Here is a 26,909-nt window from a genome sequence, read left to right on the forward strand (position 1 = left end):
TACTAGTTAAGGTCAAAATACCAAGCAAACAGACGTCGGTTAAACAAATAGAAAGTTGAAATAAAGGTCAAAAGTTCGCAATACTCAAATGTCACGAATGGCGTCATATGAAATGAAAGAACGATGTGTACTAAAGAACGTCAATGAGCACGAAAGGACGTTAACAATAAAGAACGCCTGATGGTGCTGCAATTTGTAAAACATTCTGAATTTAATCGGCTTCGTCCACTTAGTATATGATAACTACATGCCGAAGTGCTCAATGTGTCACGTCTTTTTTATAACATCTGTGAATGTGCGTGAATTGCGCTCGCGCAGCACTGTGTCAACCTCAGACTATAAAATTACGCATATATGTCAAATGTTCCATTTGCTGCCTGGTGGTGTGGTGTAAATGTAACTGCAAACATTAAACCGATTTGAAAAAGAGACCCTGCTAAGTGTTGTCCGAAATCTTTTTATGCGTAAACAAAAACAGCAAATGTTGCCACCTATCATCCTACACCGTTATAGGGACTTTGCTACCATTTGTTTTCACACCTGGTTTATTTCGCTTGTTTTCTGAAACATAACGCATCATAACACCCTCATGTTGTACCAAGCATGAACAGTTAATTGGTTCATTGTCGATTAATCCAACTTAAGCGTCAAATGACTGTGTGACGTCAGTCGGTGGGTGCACGAGGAATACATTGTGCACCTCGGCATGTAGTTATCGTATACAAAGCGGAAGAAGCCCAAACTCGGAATGTTTTACAAATTGCAGCACCATCTGGCGTTCTTTATTGTCAAATGGTGCTGCAATTTGTAAAACATTCCGAGTTTGGGCGTTCTTTATTGTCAAGACCCGTGAAGATTCCGGGGTAGAATAGGTCTTCAGCAACCCATGCTTGCCGTAAAATGCGACTATGCTTGTCGTAAAAGGCGACTAACGGGATCGGGTGGTCAGGCTCGCTGACTTGGTTGATGCATGTCATCGATCCCAATTTCGTGGATCGATGATGATGATATTAATCACTGGATTGTCTGGTCCAGACTCGATCATTTACAGACCGCCGTCAAATAGCTGGAATATTGCTGAGTGCGGCGTTAAACAACAAACCAATCTTTATTGTCAACATCCTTTCGTGCTCACTGACGTTCTTTAGTACACATTGTTCTTTCTTTTCACACGACGTCATTTCGTAAGATTTGACTATTAATATTGCGTACTTTGGACTTTTATGTCAAGTTTGTATTTGTTTTACCGGCGCCTGTTTGTTTTGTATTTTGAAATTTATTGGAAACATTTAATACTTAATTCGCAACATATATAACTATTATTGCGCATTTTTGTCCTTGATTTCAACTTCGTATTTTTTTTTACTGAAGGCCGCCCATATTTTAGGTTGAACTGAAGTGGTACATGTACATGTACATGACCCATGTCAGATAGTGATTTCCCCTCCGCCCTCCCGATTATCTTTTTGATGTTCTCTTCAATGCCATGGTGTTCTACTTTGGGGCTGACCAAACGAAAAACTTGCCTTTAGAATAGTAATTGGCCAGCTCCTTACTGTCTACATGTACAATGTACCTGTCTATCTGTCTATTAAAAACACAACATTATGTAAATTTCACAGTTCCTATCGTACAACAAGTACAGTCCCACCAGACTCAGGTTAAGGAAAAGGCCAAGAAAACCAAGGATCCAGGTGAGGAAAATAATCTGACCCATCGCAACTGGGAACCAGTTCTGTGTGTTCGACACATTTGACGAGAGCGTTAGTAAGCTTTATCTGGAGTGGAGAGCCTTTATTGGATATAGGGTTGGAAAAGACCCGCAATGCTTGTCCTAAGAACTGCCTGTGGAGAGCGTGGTCGCAGTGCGCCCTGTCTGATTGTGTGTCATCGTACTTTTCTCAGAAATATAGCTGGATTCTTCCTGTCCCCGGTGAAATTAATTTTTTTGACGTTTTGTAAAATTAAAAGTCATGTCAGTGCCAGAAAAACCGTGATACATTCAGATAATTTAAAGCTCTACGCTGAAGTAAATTATGCTAGTATTAAGCTTGACATTGGCAAGATCAGTTATAATAGTTATACGAATTCTGTCTTCCTGTGTGGAGACATTTGATACAAGAGACTCGTGAAGATCCGGGGTAGAATAGGTCTTCAGCAACACACATGCTTGCCGTAAAAGGCGACTATGCTTGTCGTAGGAGGCGACTAACGGGATCGGGTGGTCAGGCTCGCTGACTTGGTTCATGTATGTCATGGTATCCCAATTGCGTGGACATTTGACCATTTGAAAAAAACGTGTTGTTCACTGTATGTGTTGTGGGTAAAGAGAACCTTGAATCTCCTTAAATGATAAATACAAGTGACAAAATCCATTTCTTTAATTTCTAATACTCGTCATGTCAAGACCAACATCTGCCATGTGTTTTTACAGCTCTGAAAAGGCTCTTCAAAAGGGTGGGTTCTTTCTTGAAACAGTTCTCGATCCGTAACCTGAAAATGGGATCAATTTTGGATCTTCTGGAGATTCTTGGCCTTGATGAGAGCCAGGAGAAGATGGCTGAGGTCGTGTTAACAATAAAGGTAGGTTGATTGAAGCCTGTGAAATAGTAACAAGTTTTGTGTATTGGGGGTTTGTTCTCCGTGTATTGCGCCTGCTTCCGTGGACAGCCCAGATGAAAAAGCTTTCGCTATTCACACTTGAGGCCCGGGGTCGAAATATTGTTTAAACGGCATAAACCATATCCACTGACCTACTGAATTTCGAATACTGGGGTTTGGGATGGAAGTATGTTCGGGTGATATTGTATTTTTCTGTATTGTGCTCTTTATGAAGCCTTCTTCATGGCTACGTTACTTGTACCAAACCCACTTGCTCTTCATTCAAAGAGCTGGGCACAGACAGCTCAGTCGTCTAAGTTGCGTCCCTTGGACACTCCAAAAACACATGATCGTGGGTTTGAATCCCGGTTAGCTCCGATTATGTTTATAGGTTTGTCAGCACCATACCCGTAGTGGTGGGTTTCACAAAACTGGTAAACGACTAAGAAATGCATCACTTCGAGCTTTTCTCCCACATTAAGGTGACACGCCATGATATATCAGAAATACTGTTCTAAGCGACGTTAAACCCAACTCACTCGCTCACTCATATTCAAGGTCAATGCTGATCAAACATTATTGTCTTTCACATTTTATAAATCGTTTCTAGATCTGTTCGAACACGAACACTGCATTCACCATACTATCAACATGGCCGTTCTTTTGTGCTGCAGGAAATGATCGACAACAAGCCGTGTTTCAACCCGTACCAGATGACGGACGACCAACTGAGGACGGAGCTGACCGAGAGGGGGATGCGGGCAGAGGGGACTCGGGAACATATGATCAACTCCCTCACCACGCCATCCAACTGTGAGTACTCATGGCATTCTTATAACTTACTGATATAATGTGGGGACTCGGGAACATATGATCAACTCCCTCACCACGCCATCCAACTGTGAGTACTCATGGCATTCTTATAACTTACTGATATAATGTGGGGACTCGGGAACATATGATCAACTCCCTCACCACGCCATCCAACTGTGAGTACTCATGGCATTCTTATAACTTACTGATATAATGTGGGGACTCGGGAACATATGATCTACTACCTCACCACGCCATCAAACTGTGAGTACTCATGGCATTCTTATAACTTACTGATATAATGTGGAGACTCGGGAACATATGATCAACTCCCTCACCACGCCATCCAACTGTTAGTACCCATGGTATTCCTATAACTTACTGATGTAACTGATAAGAGAACCAAAGATCTGACTCTGCAACATTTGTGCATTGCCTATTAGGGAACAGCACCTTCGTATTTAATGGTGCCAACCTGTTCGAAGCATCAGATCTGCTAACAAGGTACAAATACGTATTTCAGGTTTCAAAATAAGACTTGGTTCCCTTGCTGTTCCTATTCTCCACAAACATTATGAAAATCTTTACCGTAAGATAGGTATTGTGCGAGCTATATCAGGGCATTATCATGTAATCAATGCAATAATCAGCTTGATGTTCACAATGTAATTTCGCTAACTGAGACATCTAAGGAAACCGGAAACTTTCCATGATCATATGCCATCTCTCCATTGTACGATTCCGACAGTATCATATATAAGCATGTGTTTGAATTGCTACCAAAAGTGATGATACCAAGTGGGCGCTAAAAGGAGCACGTATCCTAACCCACCGATGGCACCCAGTATAGACACGATAAAAAACAATAATCAATTTGCAGCCAGCCGACAATGATAATTTGTTTCAATGGCATCCCAGCGCGTTAGTAGCACGTCAGCAGCACGTCAGCAGCGCGTCAACAGCGCGCCAACAGCACGTCAGCAGCACGTCAGCAGCGCGTCAGCAGCACGCCAGCAGCGCGTCAGCGTAAACATGGAAACTATTCGATCGCTCATAAAGTGACTTTTGTTGCTTGCTGCTCTGTCAAACCGGGAACAATATGCTGGATTTAGGATTGTCCTTTGACTTTATGTTAACGTGTCTTCTTCGATAGACATACATCATTATTAATACTTTCTTCTCATGCATATTCCTATCCATCATGTATGGTGAAGGTTACAAGCGGTATGCATTATACATAGAATATAAATGTCCAATCAAATTGTTTTACCGTCAGTATGAAAATACTCTGACATGGTGCGCATTTATAGCGGTGCTTTAGTGTGTGACGGTCCTTAGACGACAGGGCCACCCGTGCCTCTTAGTATTGTATAAAGCTTGCATAAGAGATGTGAATACAATAATAGACAAGTAAGGGCCGCGTTGTATGCACAGCTGTTTAGATTGAGGGATTTAAGGCAATAGAATCCACATATACATTTTCATGTACATGACCCCCGTGGAAATCCGACTTGAATTGTCATTCAACAACCCATGCTGGTCGTTAGAGGCGACTGACTGGATGTGGTCAGACTCCCTGACTTGATGCGTGTCATCGAATTCCAGTTACATATAGATCGATCGATGCTCATGATGTCAGTCACTGGATTGTCTGGTCCAGACTTTAATATTTACGGAGCGCCGTCATATAGCTGAAATATTGCTGAATGTGGCGTTAAACAACAAACAGAACAAAACATTACATGATGGTGTGAGAATCTACACGGAGACGTCGCTACAGGTGTAGAAGTTTATTGTTCATCTTGGCATTAGTTAAAATATATTTGCTAATATTCGTTAATTTATATGATGTTTAATTAAAGTTGGTTCCATGTCTTGCAGCCTGTCCTCTCATGAAGATCTCCATGCCTAACAACATCTACTGTACATTTGACGACAAATGTCTTGGGCTGGAATGCTGCGTACATTTCAACCTCTTCATGCTCAGAAAAACATACAAGATGTTTGCGAGATTTGACCCCTGTGATTTGAAATTTTCTGTCGGGGCTGGGAATTTCAACAAGTCCTTTGGAATTGGCGGTGACTTGGAGGATAAATATACAGGTTGGTGTCGCGTTGTTCTCGATTATTCGAATAAGCTGGATTTGATGCCGCTTTCAATATTATTTAGTTAGTGAAAAGGAGAGTTCAAAGTTATTTAACCCAAGATTCAAAATCGGATCACAAACTAAGGGAAGCAACTCTTTGCGGCGCCTCAGACCACTCAGTCACACCTGATCTTGTACACGATTACGAGCCTGGAGTTAACAGTATCTGATGGACGCATTTTAGTGTGACAAATAAAAATAGCCACACGAATTAGAATTAAAATTTGCTTTTCTTATGTTCAATCATTTCAGTTTTCTTTTGTAGGATTCGAAAAGAAAATACGGACTGGTGTCCTGCTGGATATCCTGGGTGGAATAGAACTTGTCATCGAGTGAGAAACAATTTTTCATACTTTTCCTAATAAACTTTCTAGCAAATTCAAATCAAGCGATTCCTTTCTGAATAGTGAAAATTACGTTTGTCATAATCTTACATATTGTTTATTTGTTTGTTCCAATTTAAATGAATATGTTCAATCTATTTGTACTCCGTGTACATACACATGTAAGCGTTCCCTTTCAGAGTGAAGCTGGAGAAGGATGACACTGCTGCTCTGATCACAGTGGCGGCCGGCTTCTGTTCCCAAGATGACCACGACAACTGCATCGCATTCTTCAACATCCTGGACGAGTTTCCGACACCTCTACCAATATGTCATCCAGACGGCTCAATAACCTGGCCAGAGGGTAAAGGCAGCATCGTTTTATATTTACTTCATTATTTTTTATCCTCTTACTAAAATACCAGTCTAAGAAAATGTAAAACGGCGTTACTTATAGTAAGGCTTATCAAGGTACACATATCTCTATGAGTGAGTGAGTGTGGTTTTACGCCGCTTTTAGCAATATTCCAGCAATATCACGGCGGGGGACACCAGAAATGGGCTTCACACATTGTACCCATGTCGGGAATCGAACCCTGGTCTTCGCGTGACGAGCCAACGCTTTAACCACTAGGCTACCCGACCACCCCTACATATCTCTATAAAGGTCAATATTAAGGGATTTTGGCGCGGCTTCGAACAATATTTCAGTTAATTCACGGTCTTCTTGCTTTCCTTAGTTAAATTCTGCTGAATGCTGCTATGTATGATGTTATATGTTATCATGACCTGCTTGTAAGAATTACCAATCGTTAATCTGAAACATTGTATTTCCTGCCACGTTGTACCTATAATATTTGTCAAATTTTGATATAAACACGTGGCGGTACTTTTTGCTAATGTTTAAGGCAAATATCACTTTCAAACTCATATAAATGTACATACTGTACCCATGTGGGGAATCGAACCCGGGTTTTCGGCGTGACGAGCGAACACATTAACCACTGGGCTACCCCACCGTCCATGTAGATTGTGAGGTACAATTCTACGTGTAACGAGACTTTGAGCGGGATTTCTATTTGATCACGATGTGTCAGCTTTTTGGAGGAGGAGAACCCAACGTGTCACGTGTCATAGATGCTTACCTCTCTGATGAAACCAGGGGCGGTCGGGTAGCCTAGTGGTTAAAGCGTTAGCTCGTCACACCGAAGACCCGGGTTCGATTCCCAACATGGGTACAATGTGTGAAGCCCATTTCTGGTGTCCCCCTCCGTGATATTGCTGGAAAATTGCTAAAAGCGGCGTAAAACCATACTCACTCACAAATAAAACCAGCAAGGATAGGTACACCAAGAACCATAATCATCGTATATCAGGATTTCAAATCAATTTTAGTGAATCCTTTTCCATGATGACTCATCGTACTTATACAGGTATTCCTAACGGTAAAACCCTCAGGACTGACTGGATATAACCTACCTGTATTGATAAATTAAGCGACACAATGGATCGGACATTTTATAGTAATGAGTTGCTTTAAGTTCCAATAGAGTTTGTATTTGATAACCATGCTATATCTAACAATCATTAATGTGTTATGTTATCCTCAACAGTTGATTTCTTGAGCCTGCTGGATATTGAATCGATTAGGAGGAGGATACAGGAAAGCGCCAAAACGTTCGCAGCAGAGATCAAGGAAGAGGCCATGAGACAGTTTTTAGACTTCGTCCCATGTATTTCCTCAAACGTAAGTAGACTTGAAGGCCTCAACAAATTCGGGGCGGTCGGGAAGCCTTGTGGTTAAAGCGTTAGCTCGTCATGCCGAAGACCCGGGTTCGATTCCCGACATGGGTAGAAGCCAATTTCTGGTGTCCCCCTCCGTGATATTGCTGGAATATTGCTAAAAGCGGTGTAAAACGATACTCAATCACTCAACAAAATTGGCTGAATATAATGTTTTACATAAATAGTAATCTTTAACATAGCAATGAAAGGTCATATTTTGTTTGTTTGCTTGCTTGACGCCAGTTATATGACGGCGGAAGTCAACAATCGAGTCTGGGCCGGATAGTCCAGGGATTAACATCATGAGCATCGATCCACACAATTGGAATAAGATGGATGACATGTATCAACGAAGTCAGGGAGTCTGACTACCCGATCCCGTTAGTCGCCTCGTACCTTATAAATAGCACTGACATTGTCTGCGTGGCGTGTGAGAATGCCCAAAATAAGCATAGTCCCATGGACGTTTACCACTTTTGTGAAAAGCACATAGTATGGTGGTGACAAACCAATAATCATAATCGGACCGAACCTTGGATTCGAACCCACGACCATCGGATTCTGCCAGGACTAAGGGACGTAACTCTGCACCAAACACACTAATAGACGGCTAAGGATGGCTAAGGGAAACTAGCTAACACGCGGTGACGTGACTAAACTTGTGTTCCATGTAGGTAAATCTCAGATCTGTCCATCACTGTTTAAAGTTGCATTGATGCTCCTTTCATTTGCTGACAAACTTTAATCAGTGAATGGTTTTCGCAAGAGCCGAGGAAATTAGGATCGGCTGCTTACAATGGGTGACATGACTGTTTATGTGCCATCGTACTCCGAGGGAGTGGATTGTCATTCATGTTATCCTGTAGGTGATTTGGTAGGACTCGACCTATTTGTTTAAGCCACAATATTTCATCTATATGATTGCGGTCTGTAAATTATCGGGTCTGTAGCAGACAGACCCGTGATAGTATGGACAACGCCAGACGCCGTCGGGATAGAATGACACGCAGATTTATTTAATCGTTTCCTTCGAAAGGAAGAGGAATCCTCAAGGTTCTCGATTATCTACAAGCCGTGATATACCTGAAGTATTAGTGAATGCGGCGTTAAACAACATTAACTCACTTATATTTAGTTCCCCAATTAACTTTGAAGTGTGTTACAGGATCCAGGCCACACAGGACCGTGTGTCCGACCTGACGCCCTGACTCATGACATCCTCAGTCAGAAGCTACGGGAGAGAGGGCTGGACACCATGGGAAGCAGGGCAGACCTGGAACAGAGGCTTACAGTGGGGCACAAAAGTGAGAATCCTTTCTACGATAGTAAGCGAGTTGGGTTTAACGCCTCTTTGAACAATATTTGACAGCGCTATTTGACAGCGTGCTTGCTTTATGTGGGAGGAAAGGCCAAGACATGTTGATCTTAAATTTTTACTACTTTGGTGAACCCCACGAGCACCAAGAGTGCTGATGAACAACGAATCGCGATAAAGCCGTAATTGTGGCGCTTACAACTATGTAACTACTCTGTAATGTTACAGAATATAATTAAGTATTTGGGGGCACGGGTGGCTCAGTCGTCTAAGGCGCCGCGATTCGCTGTGCACAGTTGCGTCCCTTGGGCACGCCAGACACCTATGATTGTGGGTTCGAATCCTGGTTCGACCCAATTATGTTTCTAGGTTTGTCAGCACGGGTTTCACCAAAGCGGTAAACGTCTGAGACCTGCATCACTTCGGGCTTTCCTCCCACATTAAGGTAACACGCCGTGATATAACTGGAATACTGTTCAAAGCGGCGTTAAACCCAACTCACTCACTATCAAGTATTTAGAAATGGGATAAAGTATAGCAAATTGCTCTGATGAATCCTTACGATCAATATTACCGTTGAATAATTTTCCGGAATAATTTGTAAAACAATTGCTGTTAAAATCAAAATGTAAATGACAGATAATGTCTGCCGAAATAAATTCCAAAGGGCGTAAAAACGAACAAAGTGAAAAAAGTGTAAAAATGAATCACTGAAGTTTTCTTATAACAAAGGTATGAGATGTTCCTTTCTCGCATGTTAAATCAAATAGTAGCTTAAAATGCATTTGACATATTTTAACGTGATTAATCAACCAACGTTGCCTCCAGCTTGCAGAGTTCTCAACAGGACATTTACACTTCCACCAATAATGAACGAGGAAATCAACAAGATTGTGTACATGGAGATCGCCCCCGACTGTCTACGGGTCGATGCATGTGTTAATGTCAACATTAAGGCGGCGGATTTCAACAAGGCTGTTAGTGCTTACTTACAGCTTGACCCATGTCAATTCACACTGACCATCAACTTCGAGGACTGTACTGAAACCGTGATCCTTCTTGGGTATGAATGGGGTAGGTACTTTACATTTAATACACTTTGACAGAAGGGCTTCCTGAGCAGAAACTGCTTTAGATTCCATCTTTCTAGGTCCCGTAGTGAGTATTAATTAAACGCTGCATTCTTAATGATTAATGTCTTCAGTGTTAAAATTGTAGTTTGTCTTGTATGACGTTAATACTTTGTACGAGATTATGATTTTCAAGAAATTATTTATGTTTATGTAATATCATTATCATTGATAATTATTTATTATTTTAAAAATCCTAATTGACACATGCTTTTTAGTTTCTGACTAATTATAACTTATGATCCTTTGCTGATTCAGAATGAATAATTTTCCATTTTGAAGTCGGACGGAATTATACGGAGTTTAAACGTGTATACATTTTTATTACTAGATATTATGTCCACTAAGATAATAAATAATTTGACTAATAGTGAATACCATTACGTTCCTTTAACACACATATGCCTAGACATAAACAGCCGTCCTTTCATCTGGTAATAATAATTTGAATATTCTAACTACTGTCACAACCGAGTCTTGATATGAGTTCCAAGTCGGTGGTTCTGTTGCTAGGTTCCTAGCAACTCATACTTACATAGGCTTGGTTCATGCATCAGTCCATAATTTGCCTGGTCATGCCTGCGTGGTATAGTTGGAATGTGGCGTGTCAATACCGCTAATGCAGGCATGATGGTCAAATGCCGAGTTTCGCATGAAATGCAGTCGAGGCGTTGTGTGATTATGCTCACTTGTCTTAAGGACTTTCTATTTCATGTCCGATGATCTTTGATAATACCTGAATATGTATTGAAGACATTCATATCATTCTATTTCCAGGAAAAGCGAAGACTTATAAACTTAACGAATGGGTCTCTATAAGGTAGGACTTCAAGAAATAAATATTCTTTTATTTCTAACATGAAGGAAACAGTCTGTACCTCATATCGCGAGTTACTGACCTAACCCGTTGATCTTAAAGTGAGTGATCTCGGCTTAACGTCGTTTTGAACACTATTCCAGTTATGTGACGATGTGTCATCTTGATGTGGGGGTGGGTGGTGGGGGGGTGTTTTTTTTTTTTGGGGGGGGGGGGGGTATGGGGGGGGGGGGGGGGAGGGGAAGCATGCCTCAGACGTGAAACCCTCGAGCACGGGTATGGTGCTGCCATACCTAGAAACATAATCGGGGCGAACCAGGATTTGGACCCACAATCATAGGTTTCTGGCATGTCGGAGGGACGCAACTCTGCACAGTGAATCGCGGCGCCTTAGACGACTGGGCCAACCGTGCCCCCTGATCTAGGAGCATACTATGGAAAAACGCTATATTGTAAGGATATTCGTGTGGGCCTTGTGCCAAAACTGACCGTGAAGACATATCCATATAATGAATATGATATGATAATATTAATGATACTTTTAATATGAGCATGTTCTATACTGGAGTCACTGGAGTGACTGGTCCAGAATTTATAATTGACAAACCGACGTCATATTTCGAGAACATTGCTGAGTGCGGCGTTAAATAACACACAAACTATACATCAAATCGTCAGTATTTCACTCAATACTTCTTTTTTTAGTCGTCGAAGATTTATGTGATTGAGTGAGTTGGGTTTAACGCCGCTTTTAACAGTATTCCAGTTATATCACGGCTTGTCAGCTTAATGTTGGGGGAAAGCCCGGAGTGATGCAGGTCTCAGACGTTTACCACTTCGGTGAAAACCACGAGCACAGGTATGGTGCTGACATACCTAGAAACATAATCAGGACGAACCGGGATTCGAACCAACAATCATAAGTTTCTGGCGTGTCCAAGGGACGCAACTCTGCACAGCGAATCGCGGCGCCTTAAACGACTGGGCTACCCGTGCCCCTTCGAAGATTTAAAGCACACTGGGACTTAGATGCCCCGGAGGCATTTTAAAGATTATTATAATTATTTACCGAAACAACATTTACGCAAATTCAATATTCTATGTGTAATTATGCCAAGCATTGTTGTATTCTTTACGTTGAAACAAATGTGCAAAATGTAGTTGAACATCAGTTTTTAGTTGAAAACAACATGAAGTGCGACTTAATTCATGACCGGAATACGAATAAATACTGCTTGAACCCACCCCATTGTCTTAACAAAGGGTTTGTTTGTACACTATTTAGAGATTCATTATCGATCTGTTGAACCATATAGTCTATTTATTCATTAGTAATGCCTAGTATCAGTTACCCATTCATCACTGCTGTTTGTGCCTTTACGTACAGCTTGTACTGTAGGTCAGGTGAGGTGTAATGGGGTTTGACGTCGCGTCCAAGATTATTGCACTTATATAGCGACGTGCATGCACGTGTGTCTGCTTGTACTAGACCGGACTGATGACGATTTATAGTGCTACCTCACTGAGATACCACGCCGCAGTTTAACATGAATACCCCACTCAGACACAGTACACTGACTCCGAGCCAACCAGTCCTTGTTTTAGCACCTTAATGCCGACCGCCAGACAGGGTAACAACAAGTACCATCATTAAACGTATTTTGGTATGACGCGGCCGGGGATCGAACCCCGGACCTTCCGCTCTCCCGTCGGACGCTCTACCACTAGACCACGGAGGCGGTCGCTTGTACTGTAACCTGCAATGTGTTTGCAATATATGATAAAACAATAACTGAAGATGAATGTCTTTGAGTGAGCTTGAGGATGCATTATGTTTACCGTTCTCCAGATACACCATTGACAGAAATGAGGCAAGGAAGGTGTTTGTGGTTGACATGGGTCTGGAAATCAGTGTTGGAGATTCGGACCCCATCCTGAACGCCACGCTGGTTGAAAACTTCAATATACCAATACCTGTTTGTAATGACGAGTTCTCTCTGCCGGGTGAGTGATTTTGCTTGTACGTTACCTTAAGGACTGGGATAGTGACAGGTGTGATTGTAGATGTGTTTGAAGTAAGTCGAGGCTATTGGTGCACAATACATTCACGTTACAGACGTAACAAGAAATATGTATGTTAATGTACATCAACATATTATTTTACAATAAACTGATACGTATACATCAATCTAATTTAAATGTATTTCTATGAGTGAAAGCTAGATGAACATATTTGGAGTAATTGTTTATCAAATTGTCCTTTGATGTCATTAGCTTCATACATAACTTCATATTGGGGAGGGTGGTGGGTAGCCTAGTGGTTAAAGCCTTTGCTCGTCACGCCAAAGGCCCTGGTTCGATTCCCGACATGGGTACAATGTGTGAAGCCCGTTTCCGGTGTTCCCCGCCGTCACATTGCAGGAATATTGCTAAAAGCGGCATAACACCATGCTCACTTACCCATAGGGGAAAGATTTAGGCATTGGAACACTAGTATGTGTTTCTCCTAAGGGGAGAATTGCCATTAGTTTTTTACAAGATGCACTTGCTTATGTTATGTTATGTGAGAGATGATATGTCAGGGATGGGATGGATAAGCGGCAAGGCAAAAATATTAGTGAAGATAAATAAGGCGTTCTCTTTGCAGTCTCTATACATATAAAATAATTTATCTCTTCAAGGAAACCGTGTCACATACTCATTGTCGCTTTTATTCACATTGTAATCAATCGGTAGGAAATGGGATTTGTAATGCTGACTGTCTGTTGTGACATGTCGAGATGCGACTGCATATTTCCCCTAAATAAAAGTGCCAAAACCTTTTTCATAATGATAGGAAATATCTCCTGTATGCAGAATCCGTTGTACGATCAAGGCTGTATCATAAGCATGTGTTGGGTAACGACTGAACACTTACTTTTTCACAATATTTATACAAACTGTGTGATTGGCAGATGCTCACCCTTTTCCCGAAGAATGTCTGTCATAACTGAATTTGAGTGCTCCATTAATAACAAGTTAACCGCTGTTTTGCCTGAAAATTACGCCAAATCGGAACTATTTTGGCAGATAATCGACTGATTGTTCTCTTGCATTGACGTTTTATATTTATGGATCACTTCCAAATAGTTCCGTTACGGAAAAGGTGAGCGTATCCTGCCCCACCAGTGGCATCTGCCACAAACACATGCAAAGGCAAGTCAAGTGGTGATCTGAGCAAACACGGGAATGTATTGCAAAAGGGAATTCCTTCAGACATCAAATGCTTGGAAATATCCACCAGATGCCCATCGTTAAACTGATTGAAACCTGTAACCCTCATTAGGCAACGTTAGCTCAAGACTCGCATCACGCTCTTTGAAATCGTCACAGAAAGAGCATCCTCAATTCTACCTAACAAATTGTGAAATGTAGACACCAAAGCCTGGTGCTGCTGGAATATTGCTCGACATAAAGGGAAAGTTGAAGTCATCTCTTGCCATACAGTCTTTTGGATAGTTTTATGTCACTCTGAATATTAATGTATAGATCTGGAACAGAAACGGAACCATTTTGTACGGAAGGTCTCTACTTGTTTTGTCTGAGGTTAAGTGAGGTTTATCATTGAAGTGTGGACATGTGACACATTTCACACATTTCTCATTCCAGGAGGGGGATCTCTGAAGGACCTTGCTGAGTTAATGGGTGGAAATCTTATCAGAGAAGTTGTAGATGTTGTGTTCCAGCAACTTGGACTGGATGTAAGTTACTCGAATAAAGTTGCTTTGCTATTAAGTATCAGTAGATGAAACTAGGGATGACTCTGATTTCTTGCGAGTCTGAAATCATTTGCCAGTGTCTAAATTGTTTCGCATTGTTTCCTAAATTGAAACAATATGTCAACCCAGAAATCTGTACGTAAAAGAATGCGCGTCTGAAATCGTTTGGCAGAGTGTCTAAATCATGCTAGAACTGTACAATGGCGATCTTCCTGACGCCATGCTGGAGTTGAGATGATATCATTGGAGACCTGTTAAATTGTGATGTCGCCCTTGGATGCGTCTCTTTCCTTTTCTTGTATTCATCTAGTCCCGACTTTACTATCTGAACCCTTGGGAGTCTGATGCCTACATAAGATCTCTGTGAATAGTTTCCCTCAAAGAGTATTAACACAATGTCCATGTTCTTATATAGCTGTAATATGCTCAGTGACTAGTTAGTTCACTTTATACTGCAGTGATTGGACATGCCACGATTAATTGAACACATATCCATGCATATGTAGTCGCAACATTCTTGTTACATTGAAACATTGAAAATATTTATTTTACCGGTAACATTATATGTTGATAATTATATCTGTGCAATTATGTTTATGGAGCTGCTGATTATACAGGTATTGAATTCAGTGATGAAGTGTTTCAATTACTGTTTAACATGATTCTATTTCAGAAAGTAATGTCAGACGGCAACTGTGCGGCTCTTACACCTCAGCCAGGTATTGCAAACATACTTCATAAACTATTTTCAAACTCCCCCCATGTTAACCGAACTCGATCTGGTGGTAGAGGTGTTGCAGTGTAATTATGTGATGTACAGGTAACGAATTAACCGAGCTGATCCGATTTCGCTCTGAGCCTAATATGTGAGATGATCTGTCCTGTTATATTCCTACTATTAGAATATCCTGTTTGATTTAAAATACATCTGCATCCGTTCAATCGCTTATTCATTTGGCCAAGTAAATGAACAAATATATTGGATGGTAAGGATCAGAGGTTTGGATGATTGTGTATCATCGTACCCTAAGGCGTGGTTCGTTGCTCACAGGGTTGGTCGGGTAGCCTAGTGGTTAAAGCGTTCGCTCGTCACGCCGAAGACCCCGGTTCGATTCCCGACATGGGTACAATGTGTGAAGCCCATTTCTGGTGTCCCCCTCCGTGATATTACTGGAATATTGCTAAAAGCGGCGTAAAACCATACTCACTCGTTGCTCACATATGTACATATGTACCGCCGTCATATAGCTGGAACATTGCTGAGTTCAGCGATAAACAAAAACAACTAACTGGCAAAATTACTTGGTATTGTTTACCTCAGCTGTACATGCGAGTATATGTCTCTGATATATGTTTCTCACACGAATGCTCATATTCTATCTAGAATATGTGTACGACCGTCTATGCATTAGATCACCAGCATGACTTTATTCTTCAGACTGCCCTTGGTCCCTCCCAGACTACAAGAAGCTCCTACCCGCCAGTTTCCGGGACAACGTCAACTGTAAACTGCCGGACAACTGTTTCGGTGTAGAGTGTTGCGTGGACTTTTCCTTCGACATCCCGCTGTTTGAGAAGCCCCTCGTCAAGCACGTCCCCTTCTTCCTGAAGTTTGATCCGTGTAACTTCACTGTGGAGGTCGGCTTCGGAAGCTACCACCATAAGGAAAGACTGTTGACATACAACTGGGGTAGGTCGTTTGACTGTTGACATACAACTGACTGGAGTAAGTCGTTTGACTGTTGACATACGACTGGGTAAGTCATCCCGATTGTTGGTCGAAATTAGACGGGATGATGGGCGACTTGATTGATTTCGATGATTTCCACACGTCTATAGTCACTGTTTGGACTCTTAACCTTGATATTTCAAGGGTATTTGTTAGGTAGCCTGGAAGTTCGAGTGTGAAATCCAGGTTTGGGGTAACCACCGTGACATGATGGAAGCACTGCCTAAAGATGTGTAATATCATAGTCATTCTTTTACTCAGGTATAATTTGTTCTTTTCAGGAACTGAAAATCTGTTGGAAATTGGCAAAGGAGACCAGGCTCCAGTGGCCATCAAGTAAGTTAACATCATATGCCTACTAACAATCCAATCAATCTTATGCTACAATCAAATTATGAAAATCATACTAATGTGATCCTTTCATGGCATTAAAATATACTGTATATGGTGTACAATATGTGCTGAAATACAAGCAGTCAAGTTCTTGTGAAGGACCAACATTTAGTTTTCATTTTCATGTCATTCATCAAATCCGAATTGATGGGGTCCTCGTACCCCGATGACGAGGATCGTTGCTCGATCACTGGATTGTCTGGGTGATTTCGATTATTTACAAGCCACCATCATATAGCAGTAATAATGCTAAATGTGGCGTTAAACAACAAACACACACTCGTTCACTCACTAACTGACTATTCCAGATTCCTCTTCAACAGAGTATCCACATGTGCATTCCTATTCTAGATCCACCATCTACAAAAACCTTCAGGGCTTTCTCGTTGACAGGTGCATTCCTTGATGTTGAAAGTTTGATACACGTAGTTTCTGTGTACAGATTCACGATCTCGAAGTACACCAATGCTTCCAGGTTGACCTGAGGGTCCACACGTGTGTTCCTATAGACGGTGACAGCTTCTGTGTATTTTATCTATTCCAGATTCACGATCTCCAAGTATCCCAAAGGCTTCCTCGTTGACCTGAGTGTCCACACGTGTATCCCTATAGATGGTGACAGCTTCTGTATATCTTATCTATTCCAGATTCACGATCTCCAAGTATCCCAAAGGCTTCCTCGTTGACCTGAGTGTCCACACGTGTATCCCTATAGATGGTGACAGCTTCTGTGTATCTTATCTATTCCAGATTCACGGTCTCCAAGTACCCCAAAGGTTTCCTTGTTGACCTGAGTGTCCACACGTGTATCCCTATAGACGGTGACGGCTTCTGTGTATTTTATCTATTCCAGATTCACGGTCTCCAAGTATCAAAAAGGTTTCCTCGTTGACCTGAGTGTCCACATGTGTATCCCTATAGATGGTAACAGCTTCTGTTACCCAGAAGGAGGCATGACGCTGATGAATCAGGAGAAGATACCTGCCTGTGATGCTAATGCGCTGGTCGAGTTCACAAAACAAAGTAGGTCCACTTTCAAAGGTTGGTCACTAAAGATTGCGTGGCATCGTGCATCTGATCTCGTGGGTCGTGACAAATGTCACTGGCGACACTGGTCAAGGTTCAGTTATTTACTTGTCGCCGTGCACAACAGTCAATTATCTATGGAAGTAGCCCATTCAGCCCTAACTATTGTGTAAATAGTGCGAATGATTAGGTTCAAAATTTATGTTACTCAATGCATTCAACCACCCATTTTCATCTACATACTGTGTCTGTAATGTAGAAACCCTCACAGAAAATAGCGATTAAATATAACTAAGGTGTATGCCATGACGCGAATGTCCTTTTAAAATTGGTTCTAGACTTTTCCGTCTCTGACTGGCTGAGAGACCTTGACCTTGACATCAACCTGCAGTCCCTCTCCCAGGCAGCCGCCCAGTCACTCCTGAACAGTTTCCGCATCTCCGAGTACCTGCTAGATGAGAGGTGTGACGTGTCGAGACCACCATACAGCCCCAGTATTGGTGGCTGGAGTAACGGTCAGTACGGATCAGGGGTTATAACACGTGGCTCTCGTTTTAAGAGACCCGTGAAGATCCGGTGTAGAATAGGTCCTCAGCAAACCACTGGATTGTCTGGTTCAGACTCAATTATTATTTACAAACCGCCGTCATTTTGCTGGAATATTGCTGAGTGCGGCGTTGGACAACAAACAAATAGAAAAATGGATGTTGTAAAGTCGGACAGGAAAATATAATTTGCTTCTTACAACTCCAGAGCTGTCGATTGTTTTTCATGAAACTTTGAGGAATTATGCCGCACCAAATGTCATGAATACGTGAAGTCTTATTTTCTTCTGATAGAATCAAATCACACTGCACTGTTTTCAGATTGCCCGGAGAGTATCAGGTACAAACCGGATCTCCCTGATGGCTTGTTCTGCCACCTAGCGGACACATGCACCAAGATAAACTGCTGTTTCCACGTCCCCTTTCTGGAGATGTCCTTCAACGCCGTCCTCAACGTCGATACGTGCGACTACGTCATTTATACATCTATTGAGAACAAAACAACCACAACAAATATGTTTGACGATAGTACTGACCTGGAAGCAGGTATGTCATCGCAATGTTAGTCGTCATTAGTAGCCATCTCATGTAGGTTAACTCCAAACTGGTGATTTTTTTCTTTTTTAAATTTTTTATTACATTTTCCTTTGGGCTAAAGGAAAATAAAACCAAAAGACCAGTTGTATATGATCTAATAATCAGCAACAAACACCCTGTCATGGTAATTCACAGGAACAAATGATACGACAACAATATGTTCGTTTCGTTCCGTAATATTCCTTAATATTGCGTCACAAATTAGAAATGAATTTTATTAGTCTTTCATATGGCGCTTGACAAGAATATTCTAATTGGCAATTATAATCACAATGGACTAAAATAATTATATCATAACAAACTGCAAATGAGCACATATTTAGTGTTAACACGAATGAAGTAACTTGTTTCGCTGGATTTCAAGCTGACAACGTATCGTTGTTTTGCAATATATGTCTGGTTCCCGAATTTTGTATTTCTAACATTTCTTTTTTTTCATTTTAGGCATGTCACCGACGTTGGACATCGCAAACGTTTTCCATTTAAAGTACGTGTTTATAGTTTGTACTGATTTTGTACATAATGTTACTAACAGGAAAAATGGTACTTATTGTTACCCTGCCTGGCACTCGGCATAAAGGGATAGAACAAGGCCTGATCGGCTGAGAGTCATGCACTGTGTATAAGTGGGGTATCAATGTTAAACATCGCATGGTTTTCAATGGGATAGCACTATCAAACACACTTGTACAGTGAGTCACACACACGTGCATGCACGTCGCTATATAAGCGCAACAATCTTGAATTCGACGTTGAACCCCATTACACCTCACCACCTACATATAATATACACGAGAGGAACCAGCTCAAAACATGTGACCTGTGTAAGATGACTTGAATAGTGAAACAACTCGTCAATCTTGAACCTGGATACCGGGTATAGATTGTCTGTGCATTTACACAATTAATTTAAAATAATGACGACTGTTGCGAACATCTTTATGCATAAATAAAGAGACAAAATCCATGTTCATAATCTTAAGAAATCTCTGCTATTGTACGATGCCGACTACTTCATAGACATGGGTTTATGAATCACTATCAATTAGTGATGATACTAGGTGTTCGCGTGAAAAGGAAAAGAGAGTTGAAAAGATGAACAAAAAACTGTGACATTTTCCCCAAGAAGGTTTGATAATTCGGAAGGTTTATTCTGAATGATTTCACCGGGATTATTCCAATACTATGAAAGATACTTTGAAGCTGGCTGCAGATAGCTTTTAAAGGAACGCTGACTTTATATTTTCTTTGCTATAGGCTTGGTTTGAAGAAGAAGGACACGACATTCGTTTTGGACCTTAACATCGAGGTGTGTTTGGAGGAGGACTCGTGTCTGTTATCAGTCGATGTCTTGAAGGGAACTGAAGTCCCTCAGCCTATCTGTGATCTCACTGCAAGCTGGAATTTCAAAAGTGAGAAATACATTTTAAATCATGTTTTTTTCTTTTCGAAATGGTGTACATTTTACATAAAACAAAAACGAAAAACATGAAAACAAAAAATAGTTCGAGAGCAGGGTAGTCCCGGCTACGCCCCTTTCTCGGTCACCACACACACGTGGCCAAACACTTTCGACAACCATACACATTGAACGATTCTGACTATGTATCGTCAGCACGCGTTTATGAATCCTTGTCAAACAGTGACGATACCAGTTGTTCACGAAAAGTTAAGGGTATCCTGCTTCAACGATGGCACTCATCAGACGAGTCAGTGCTGATATCGTGGAAGCAAATGAAGGCCTAATCTATGGCGTTCCATGGCGTTCCCCCACTGCACCATGCTATTCAATGCGTCGACATAGTGTGAAACACCATGATGCCTATGTGTATAATAAAGATACAGAACTCAGACATGTAATGCATTGTACATATGGCTCAAAATGAGCGAGTTAACAATAACATCATACGAAGCACATGTGTAATACTGATTGAACTCGCTTTACATCATTGTTGACGTCATGACGTCGCAGAGTATCACGCTAGTTTGTCACTGTATCTTCTCAGTATATAAAACTCTTCTTCCTAACAATATATATAAAACGTCATTGCCAGGCCCCATTATTTGACGAAACAGATTCCATTGGGAGTAAAATGCAAAACAGTGATGACAACCATATGAATGGATCGCTGAATCTACACAACCACCTCCAATCATACGATGTGGTTGATGAAGAGATTATTACAGTATACTACGGTTATAGCGAACACGCATATACTTACTTTTTTGGTCCCGACTACTTGCTGAAGTTATGCTGTATATATGCTTATAACGAACTACGGTTATAACGAACTAAAATTAGTAGTCCCTTTGAGTTCGTTTTAACCGTAGTTTACTGTACATTCAAGGTCGCGTTAGGATCAATGCTTATCCCTCCATCACGCCCTCTGAAACTCATGTCGTAAAATCTGCGTGACACACACTCATGGGATGACCTTTTTATATAGTATGATGAAGCAACCGACTTGTCCTTGTAGACTTCAGTTTATCAAACTGGGCCCAGATGACGGGACAGAACTTGATGAATGGACTGTCAAGGTCAGCTGTGAACTATCTCCTGGAGCAATTGGGTATCAAAGACAAGATGCTGGATCCACCCTGTCTCCGCACCAGTCTCAAGTACCAACCAGCTGATGCAGGCAACTGGAAGAAAGGTCAGTCTGAAAGCCTGGGGACGTAGCGGTGTTAATGTCAGTCATTACTATAAATTAGCCAGATAAACAAACTGCAACCAAATAAATGTTTATTTTGAAACAAAAGCGTACCCAAAACATGTTTTTGAATATTTGTTAATGAGTTCGAAACACACAAGAGCGAGATGTATAAATTGCTTTGGATGTTTAAGATCATTTATTGATTTAATTTGAGAACAGAGATTGGCCAGACCCACTCACAATGTAAATTGTTTCTTGTCACATTCTTTCAGATTGTAACGTCAGCAGCAGCGCTGTCACCCTACCACCAATCTCCCTCCCTGCCAACTGCTACATCAACGACAAATGTCTGGGTATCGACTGTTGTCTCCATAGCAACGTCCTTGACCTGTCTCTTCACACGACCTTCAACATTGACCTCTGTAACTACCTCATTGACGGCTCCATTGAGAAGTTCAGCTTTAAACACAACATTCTTAACTATGACTGGGGTATGTTTTGATCAATATATTATGTTCTATCAAACGTTTCGCTTTACGTACAACAAACAGTATCAAACGAATAATTACAGTAAATTTCCGTTGTGTCGAAGTTGAAGGGACCTATGAAAATACTTCGAGTTATCCGAGTTATCGACTGTAAATGCTTTGAGAATAAGGGATGATCGATGTGTGTTTTTTGGTGGGGGCATCTAACAAATAATTAGTCATTTAAAATAAAAGTTTGTTTTGTTATGTAAAACAAAAAATCTTCATCTTGAAAGTCATATTCTTCAATTGCGTGTGATTAAACCTAGTGAAAACTACAGCCTTTGCTCCATTCTCAAACACCACAGACATATTGATTTGAATGTTTCAGACAATGGTCTGTAGAACCTTCTTTGTGAATACTGTTGTTGTGCCACTTGCTGAAATAGGACGTTAGTGATAAATCAAATATCAAACTTTGCCTACCACATGAGTACTTTACTATGAGGTTGCCAATAGCTAAATCGCTTTGGTTGACTTTGTGGACGTTTAAAGGGCAATCATCACAGCCACTGAATTATGGATGTTGTCAATTAAACTGTGTATTACATATCTTTGAATGAAATCGAAGGTGGCCGTAAATATGGTCGACGAAAGGAATGGGACCAATGGATGTGTTGAACTTTGTGGTACAGTGACGTAAATGATCAAACTTGAGCAAAAGTTTCTACAAACCTGAAAAATGTGACTTTTCGACCTACATAAAAACAAAAAGGTTGTGTTCATCTCCATCACAAAACAAAAACCTTCCCCGCAAAGTAAATGACTTGATCAAATCTGTGAATGCACTTATTTTTTTAGCGAAAGTGTGTTTTTTGTTTCAGGAAAGGAAGAAGTGATAACATTCGGTAGCGTTCCTATCCTCAGGCTTAAGTAAGTACCCTTACTGTTGACATTTCACCACGTTATTCCACATGTTCACCGTGAAGTACGATGCTGTATACAGCTTTGTTCAGGTATAAATCATCAGCCCCACAATTACCATGAAGCGTCAAAATGTTCTTGTAAGTGACTGAGAATCATATTTGGAATTTACGTTATATGATTATGCATCAAAGGTATTATCACACTCTGGTCCACTCGGGTTCAATCGTGTCCACTCGGGACCACTCGGTCCACTCGGCTTATTCTGCTACATGTATGATACTTCTGGATGCAATGGGTCAAATGTATTATCACACTCGGGTCCACTCGAGTTCAATCGTGTCCACTCGGGACCACTCGGTCCACTCGGCCTATTCTGCTACCTATTCTGCTACATGTATGATACTTCTGGATGCAATGGGTCAAATGTATTATCACGCTCGGGTCCTCTCTGGTCCACTCGGGTTCAATCGTGTCCACTCGGGACCACTCGGTCCACTCGGCCTATTCTGCTACACGTATGCTACTTCTGGCTGCAATGGGCCAAAGGTATTATCACACTCGGTCCAGAGTGGTCCACATGGTAGTGATAACATGGTTTTAACCTGCATCTGCATATCTTCCAGTACGACCTGGAAGAGGAGTACGTTTCCTTTACAAATCGAATTATACTTCTTAGTGAAAATCTTGCACAGTAATCCACGTTAAGGATTAGACTTGATGGGGATCACATGATTTTAGAGATGTTACCTAATAGAGGCATGTCACATAAACAATGATTCGTTGGATTCCCAGGTTCAAGATTGATCGGCTTCTGTCCCAGCAAGTGTTCATTGTGGATCTGTCTGCGAGTCTGTGTCTGGAGGGAGATGACTGTGAGCTGGATCTGAAGGTGCTGAACCAGACACGACTTCCCATGCCAGGCTGTGCCAAGTTCCAGGGATTCAAACTTCCAGGTATGGCATCCAGATCAGACACGACCTCCGGATCCCATGCCAGGCTGTGTTCCAGGCATTCAAACTATTGTATGGTATTCTGTAATGATAGCCAAACGGGTAGGCGGATCCTTTGATTGGATATTTCATTTCCCAAAAAACTATATAACTTCTTTTATTCCCTCACATACTTGTGGTATGGAAACGGACATTTTGTACAAATGGACTTAGAAGTGACTGGTTGAGTGACGTTACCACGGCGTGTTAAACTAATGGAGGAAGAAAGCTCGAACTGATGCAGACGTTTACTACTCTGATGACAAACCTAGAAACATAATTCGGACCTTTCTTGGATTCAAACCAACGATCCCAGGTTTCTGGCAAGCCCATGGGACACAACTCTGCATACTGAATTCACATTTCCTGTCCTTTTTTTTCTAACTGACGACTGGTATCCTGTAGTAAACATGATGTGACGTCGTAACTAATGATCCAATTTGCACCGGTGCAACACTGATGAAAATGAAAATAAAAGTCGATAAGATATGGATTTGTTCATAACAGCTTACAACAATGTTGTAAGTCGTGAGTCGGCCAAGTTAGTCAATCATGTATTCTTAAGGCATGGACAAATAATTTTACTTCAAAGCATGTATTGCACTGACGTTCGTCGCTGTGTCTGTTTGTTGAAACGTTCATGTTATTCATTGGGGTGATGACAATGATGGTGGTGACTATGTGTTGTTGATTACATTGTAAAACTCTCCTATCAGGTTTCTCCCTTGACAACTGGCTCAGAGAAAATGGCGGTGAGATCACAGCTCAGCTGTCAACAGTCCTGATGGAAGAGCTCGGTATCAAACAGTTCCTTCTGGACAGACCATGTCAGGACGACCTGGAACCGTACAATGGCACCGTGGGGGGATGGAACAACGGTAGGCGTGTGGCACAGATGGATTTTCATTGTTCAGCTGATTATATACTGCTTACATTATATTACTGCCATTTGCTGACTCTGTACAGAGCTCCAATACATTTTTTCACATCGGAAATACAAGATAAAGAGTGCGTTTCCTCCATGAATTATATACTACTTAAGAAAGAAATTATAGAACTACGATTTTTTCATATGACTGTCGTTTATCTGTCATGTCAATTATAGTCATATGAAAACCTTGGGTGTTCCTTAACTTCTGTTGAGCAGTATATGGATATATATACTCAAAACCAAATAATATGTTATCATACAAATATGTTGATAACTGAAAACCAATTAATAAAAAAGTATTATGATATGGAATATATGGCTTTCCAGATTTATCTAACAACTTTGTAACACATCAAACCATGTGACAATGCCGTGTGTTGCAATGTGTATTCAATGGCAATGTAAGGTGAACACCAAGTGCTAGTCAAAATTAGAAATGGTTCGAATTGTAATTGATTTCTTGGCAAAACATTAGAATCCATCTTCGGGCAAGTTTAACACCAGTACACTTAAGATTGTCAAAGAATAAGAAAGGTTGTTTGAATTTTATGTTATATCAAATTATGATTATGAAGACTATGGTCATAGTTTGTTTGAATTGCATTTGGTTATACGTGCACAAATGTCTAGTTCACCATACTGGACGGTTTATATATATATATATATATAATGCATTACTTACCTTCATACGTGGCCTTGTATGTAATGTAAAGCATGTCTCCTGTTGTGGCTGCAGTTATATTTGGGGGATAAGCTTTGGCAAATAGGCTATCCCAGAATATTCTGTTCGACCCGTTCCAACACTATTTTGTCAGCTAAATCAAACTTTAAGTTGTATACCAGTCAAATAGTAATTGATTATCCTGTACATAGAAACAAAATCTCGGTGTCACACAAGCCATTAATATCAAAGTCTAGAACTAGGCTTAAAAGAGTACCAGACCATTGAACTTTGTCTTTCTTGTTGTGGTCACTTTGCCTCAGCAGATGATATCAAAAAAGCCCTGAAACTTTCAGCCTGCCCTGACAACATCACACTACCACCTCTGCCTCCCAATGTCTTCTGTCACGTGACCGACTACTGTACCGGGGTCACGTGTTGTGTCAAGGTGTCACAGGTCAAACGGAACTTCAATGCCTACCTCTTCCTGGACTCCTGTAACTACAACTTAAGAGTCGGTATCGACAAGCTGGAGTTCAGTCATACACTGTTTAACTACACATGGGGTAAGTTCTACACTATTTAACTATACTTGGGGTAAGTTTTATACAGTTTAACTAAACACATGGGGTAAGTTGTACACTGTTTAACTATATGTGGGGTAAGTTATACACTATTTAACTATACATGGGGTAAGTTGTACACTGTTTATCTATACATGGGGTAAGTTGTACACTGTTGAATTATACATGGGGTAAGTTGTACACTATTTAACTATACATGGGGTAAGTGGTACACTGTTTAACTGAACTTTTCGTAAGTTATACACTGTTTAACTATACGTTTAACTATACATGGGGTAAGTTGTACACTGTTTAACTATACACAGGGTAAGAGGTACACTGTTTAACTATACACGGGAAAAGTGGTACACTGTTTAACTATACATAGGGTAAGTGATACACTGTTTAACTATACATGGGGTACGATGCACATTCTTTAACTGTACCTTTGGTACATAATGCACCGTTATACCATACATCGGGAATGTTATGCACTGTGTAACCTTACGTGATACTGTCATTGTTGTTATGGTCATTTGAGATGAACAGTAAAAAGTAAACAATCAAAACTGTCATTTCTGATCTGGAAGATTTGCATGACTATTACTACCTCATCTCAATGACAGAGATTTACGTATATATATATATATGATTTACGTGTGTGTTCTTTTATAGGCGAACGAGAGGTCTTGGACATAGGAGGGCTTGTGAGAATTGAGTAAGTGTAATGCCTGTCTA

At 40.9% G+C, this 26,909-nt stretch overlaps 1 protein-coding gene across 1 annotated transcript in view; it reads left to right on the forward strand.

Moving 5' to 3' along the window:
• Positions 1 to 26,909, forward strand: part of LOC139471500 (uncharacterized) — a 147,211-nt gene that overhangs the window by 24,205 nt on the left and 96,097 nt on the right. The window contains exons 28-54 of the mRNA XM_071253857.1: positions 1,623 to 1,694; positions 2,435 to 2,583; positions 3,276 to 3,414; positions 5,296 to 5,517; positions 5,827 to 5,893; positions 6,085 to 6,248; positions 7,498 to 7,631; positions 8,835 to 8,973; positions 9,813 to 10,058; positions 10,892 to 10,934; positions 12,781 to 12,935; positions 14,580 to 14,671; positions 15,363 to 15,408; positions 16,128 to 16,379; positions 16,700 to 16,754; positions 17,665 to 17,834; positions 18,176 to 18,352; positions 18,704 to 18,928; positions 19,424 to 19,466; positions 20,237 to 20,391; positions 21,457 to 21,633; positions 21,906 to 22,124; positions 22,985 to 23,033; positions 23,820 to 23,980; positions 24,733 to 24,894; positions 25,965 to 26,174; positions 26,847 to 26,889. Of these exons, the coding sequence (XP_071109958.1) occupies positions 1,623 to 1,694; positions 2,435 to 2,583; positions 3,276 to 3,414; positions 5,296 to 5,517; positions 5,827 to 5,893; positions 6,085 to 6,248; positions 7,498 to 7,631; positions 8,835 to 8,973; positions 9,813 to 10,058; positions 10,892 to 10,934; positions 12,781 to 12,935; positions 14,580 to 14,671; positions 15,363 to 15,408; positions 16,128 to 16,379; positions 16,700 to 16,754; positions 17,665 to 17,834; positions 18,176 to 18,352; positions 18,704 to 18,928; positions 19,424 to 19,466; positions 20,237 to 20,391; positions 21,457 to 21,633; positions 21,906 to 22,124; positions 22,985 to 23,033; positions 23,820 to 23,980; positions 24,733 to 24,894; positions 25,965 to 26,174; positions 26,847 to 26,889 (3,766 nt within the window). The remainder of the gene's footprint in view (positions 1 to 1,622; positions 1,695 to 2,434; positions 2,584 to 3,275; positions 3,415 to 5,295; positions 5,518 to 5,826; positions 5,894 to 6,084; positions 6,249 to 7,497; positions 7,632 to 8,834; positions 8,974 to 9,812; positions 10,059 to 10,891; positions 10,935 to 12,780; positions 12,936 to 14,579; positions 14,672 to 15,362; positions 15,409 to 16,127; positions 16,380 to 16,699; positions 16,755 to 17,664; positions 17,835 to 18,175; positions 18,353 to 18,703; positions 18,929 to 19,423; positions 19,467 to 20,236; positions 20,392 to 21,456; positions 21,634 to 21,905; positions 22,125 to 22,984; positions 23,034 to 23,819; positions 23,981 to 24,732; positions 24,895 to 25,964; positions 26,175 to 26,846; positions 26,890 to 26,909) is intronic.

Source organism: Haliotis cracherodii, unplaced genomic scaffold (genome assembly GCF_022045235.1).
Source record: "Haliotis cracherodii isolate W230 unplaced genomic scaffold, xgHalCrac1.p SCAF_22, whole genome shotgun sequence".
Classification (NCBI taxonomy): domain Eukaryota; kingdom Metazoa; phylum Mollusca; class Gastropoda; order Lepetellida; family Haliotidae; genus Haliotis; species Haliotis cracherodii.